Source organism: Camelina sativa, chromosome 17 (assembly GCF_000633955.1).
Source record: "Camelina sativa cultivar DH55 chromosome 17, Cs, whole genome shotgun sequence".
NCBI classification, from domain to species: domain Eukaryota; kingdom Viridiplantae; phylum Streptophyta; class Magnoliopsida; order Brassicales; family Brassicaceae; genus Camelina; species Camelina sativa.
In genome coordinates this window covers 16,465,136-16,469,039 of record NC_025701.1, presented here as the reverse complement: position 1 = coordinate 16,469,039, position 3,904 = coordinate 16,465,136, and the positions used below count along the sequence as shown (strand labels likewise).

The 3,904-nt window shown below is 31.6% G+C and overlaps 1 protein-coding gene across 1 annotated transcript; it reads left to right on the top strand.

The window, feature by feature from the left end:
* LOC109130257 (homeobox-leucine zipper protein ATHB-9-like) lies at nucleotides 7-549 on the top strand. The gene is made up of 2 exons (XM_019239804.1): nucleotides 7-135; nucleotides 213-549. Exons 1-2 carry the CDS (start codon nucleotides 28-30, stop codon nucleotides 357-359), a joined length of 255 nt encoding a protein of 84 aa, XP_019095349.1. The 5' UTR covers nucleotides 7-27; the 3' UTR covers nucleotides 360-549.

Below are 3,904 nucleotides of genomic sequence, written 5' to 3'. Positions count from 1 at the left end.
ACATTTGCAAACCAAGCCGGGTTAGACATGCTTGAAACAACGCTCGTGGCACTTCAGGATATAATGCTCGACAAAACTCTCGATGACTCTGGTCGTAAAGCTCTTTGCTCCGAATTCGCTAAGATCATGCAGCAGGTTAACATTTTCTAGCTAGTCGTTTTATTAAGTTTCCCGGTTAAGTTGTCATACTAAGTTTGGAATGAATCTTTCAGGGCTATGCTAATCTTCCGGCGGGAATATGTGTGTCGAGCATGGGAAGACCAGTTTCGTATGAGCAAGCGACGGTGTGGAAAGTTGTTGACGACAACGAGTCAAACCACTGCTTGGCTTTTATCCTCGTGAATTGGTCGTTCGTTTGAAAAAATAAAATGGTTGATTATGTTTAGATATTAAAGTTAGGATGCTGTTTTGGTAAGGTTTGTTAAATTAGACGGTCCATGACTCTTATGTATTGAAAAATGTGATGATGATTTCTTTAATCAATTATGACACTATGTATGAAGACAATATCTATTATTCTGTGCTTTAGTGCTTATGTTATTTTTATTAGTGTTTTCACTTGTTTCGATTTTTCTTTAATGTTGGTAAAGTTTACTATCATATTTTATTTGTTTTATATAATAAAGTATGTTTTATTTAGTAATTTCCAGTTATTCATTATTGATGTTGCAAAAGTTTTATGGATGGGGCTTATTTTGCATGTGTAAAATATCTTAATTCATAACAAGAAGAGAATATGGGACTTGTGATGGGGGACTGTATCATATGCATAGTTTCACATGAAGAAAGCATCCAAAGTGTGGTTTGTATGCATAAATAATCATCCAGAGAAGATTGGATTTGAATGAATCTTTGACAATAAATGATGCATAATCATTGCTATTTGATCTATTAAATTGGATAGTAGTATCTATCACAAGAAAAACTAGTCATGATGATGCTGTTCTTTGACTTAATAGGCAGCAGGAGGAACCTATACAACTTTTTTTCTTTATGGGGTAGTCTAATTAGTATGGAAGTTAATACTGTAATATAGCTAGCTTTCCTTTCGAGCAGAGAAACCTATAAACTTGCAGGTTTCAAGTTAACAGAAGTTTGATGCCGACAAAATAAATGATTTTTTTTTTGTATTTGCAAAATAATAGTAGTAACTCTCTGCGTTCTTAAAAGTTTCTTAATCCGCTGTCTAAATGTCAAATCGATGTTTGGCCATTTAATTTCACCATTCTATTTTACAATTTTTGCTGTTTCGTAGTAACCGTTATACATTATACTTTTATAACTAAACTGCAATTTTAACTATAAAAGATTACTATAAATGAAAAACAGCTTAATAAATGAAAAATGTAGGGTGGGTGATTTGACCGCTGCGTGATTAAAAATGAAAAAATGTGGGATAAACAAGCTGATTTGTTGCGTGTGTGGTGAAAAAAATAAAAAATAAATAATAAAAGAGATGTGGGGTGAAAAGACAGAAGAGATTCTGGTTGGGACAGATCTGGCTTTTGTGTAAGGAAATGCCTTACCCGATTCTGCCTCCCTTGGTTTCTTTTAGTCAACACCTGCTTATGTCATCCTTTTCTCTCCCCATTTAATCCTCCTCCTTTAGTTACCCATATATATGCAATTGAGTCATATGCATATACTGATATACCGACCGGCTCCAAGGACCAAGCATATATATTCACTTTGAGTATTACTCCGACCGCTTCCGTTATATAATCTGAAAGACCGATTTGAATAAAAATGAGATTTGATTTGATATACAAGGAAGGAATATATAGTTTGCACGAATATGACTTTTAAGTTGATTTGATTTTTTTTTCGTTGACACATCACCGGCTATATAACGCTTTGGTTATATATCTGGTTTTATTTTTACCAATGTCAGCAACTAAACCTCAGTAAAGAATATTTGAGTTCGGGACCATATAAACAGAGTTCTTCTGGCGCATTTTTATATATATGTTTGTTCTTTTATCTAAGTAATTAGTTATATAGTTGTGGGAGCATATTTTTCTGATTTTTCATTAGATGGGTATTTATATTTTTTTTTTTTGCTGTTGCTACTAAGATCAGTTAATCCAAAATCAATATATGTTATTTACTTATTTATTTATACGAACGATACATTTATCAAACATTAATCATTTAGATATATGCGAAGGATTATTAATCCTACCTGATATTGTTTTTTTTTTCTTTTTCTTAAGAACATTTTGACAATATCTCTCAGACCTATTAAAATCCCGGAAACCGAACCGAAATTGACATTCTACTACCAATTGGGGGACTTAAACAACCAACATGTCAACATGACATGACATCCATGATCCATCCATACATATATTACAATGCACATGAATGCATAGTTTTGGTCTAGGTTAATAGGACCCGCTAGGTATGACACACTATAATATATATATGGTATATATACATGTATGCATCTCTGCGTATATTTTGGTTTTCCCAAATTGGGAAATTATTGAATTTCGCTCTGTGGGTGCAGCAGCATATTTAAACCCTCGTTGAAAGCCTAGAAGAGCTAATTTGGGTTTTGTTTAAATTTTTCAAAAGATCTGTATGAGTCTTTTTTTTTATATATAAATGAGTTCAGGTCCAGAATAATGTTATTGTTATGAATCCAAAATTTGTGTATACTCCCTTTAATTTAATCTTACAAAACGCATATCACGTTACGAAAACAATATTTTGTGAGTCCCCGTTACGATGGAACCAGTGGTGAATGTTGGCATTTTATAAAAAATTGGAATATTAGGGAATACTAGATAGCTAGTTTAATAAGTGCAATTATATAGTACAAGTATAGAACAGAACCCTACTTTTGTGTTGTCTTTTGTGTTTTGTCTTTTCTCTCTCATTTTTTGTCTACTACAATACTCAAGAACTCAGAAGAAAATACTATATATGTAAAAAAAAAAAAATTACTCCACAGTTTTGAAACTAGGGTAATACTATTTCAGTATTTTCTTCTTCTTCTTGGTAAAGCAGTAAACAGAAACTGTTGGGCAATGCAGTGATATCTTATTGGCTCTAAATGTCAGTTTGACTCATTTACCATTTTGTTTTTTTGTTTATTTGACCCCATTTCAAACTTATTAATTTTCATGTTCTCCTGAATAGTTTTTTTTTCACCACTGCACTGCTCTGTTGTTTCTTTTGCATGTTGTTTTGGTTTTGGTAGTTGTTGTAGTAATTATTGTTAACATTAAGGGAGTCGTCTGAGAGATATCAAGATAGTGAATTTGATTATTTGAAAGTGTGTAAATGCACCAGAAGGCATGGTCTATAGGTCCAAAATCATTTGAACGTTGATACCATTAAAGTTTATGTGAGATGTTGAAAATGTAAATGTAGGTTTGATGATTGAAGGGCTTTAGGACATTGAATTTTGTGCAGCACCAAAACAAGCAATACTTTTGATTTTTTTTTTTGGTCATGATCCGTTTGCTGCAAGGTTGATGATACATTGTCGTTTTACTACTTTTTAAAGCGGGTACATTGTAATACGTACAATGATTTCGATTTTTGTTTGACTCTTGAATGATCAATTTCAAACAGTTGTAAGCGATTACTAATTATCTTGACCATTACATATTTAGATTGGCTAAGAATCTTAACTTAAGATACATGAATATAACTTTCTCAAATAATTAGCGTTTGAGAAACAAGATGCCAAAAAAATGATGATTATTACTTTATTAGTAAACTGATAATAGAATGTGTAATGTATTACTTTAACATAATCATTTTGTCAACTAACGTAGTAAATATTGGTATATATATTTATCTATGTAAATACTAAATTATTTTTTTTGAAAAAATAGGTAATCAATATAAAATCACACTTCGGATTTTTACCATTTACTTTAACTAGCTAATT

What these genes read in the sequence shown, in the direction of transcription:
- LOC109130257 (XM_019239804.1), top strand. Translation starts at nt 28, where the DNA reads ATGCTTGAAACAACGCTCGTGGCACTTCAGGATATAATGCTCGACAAA. An exon ending in TCGCTAAGATCATGCAGCAG is followed by an intron (nt 136 to 212) that starts GTTAACATTTTC and finishes TGAATCTTTCAG; the next exon opens with GGCTATGCTAATCTTCCGGC.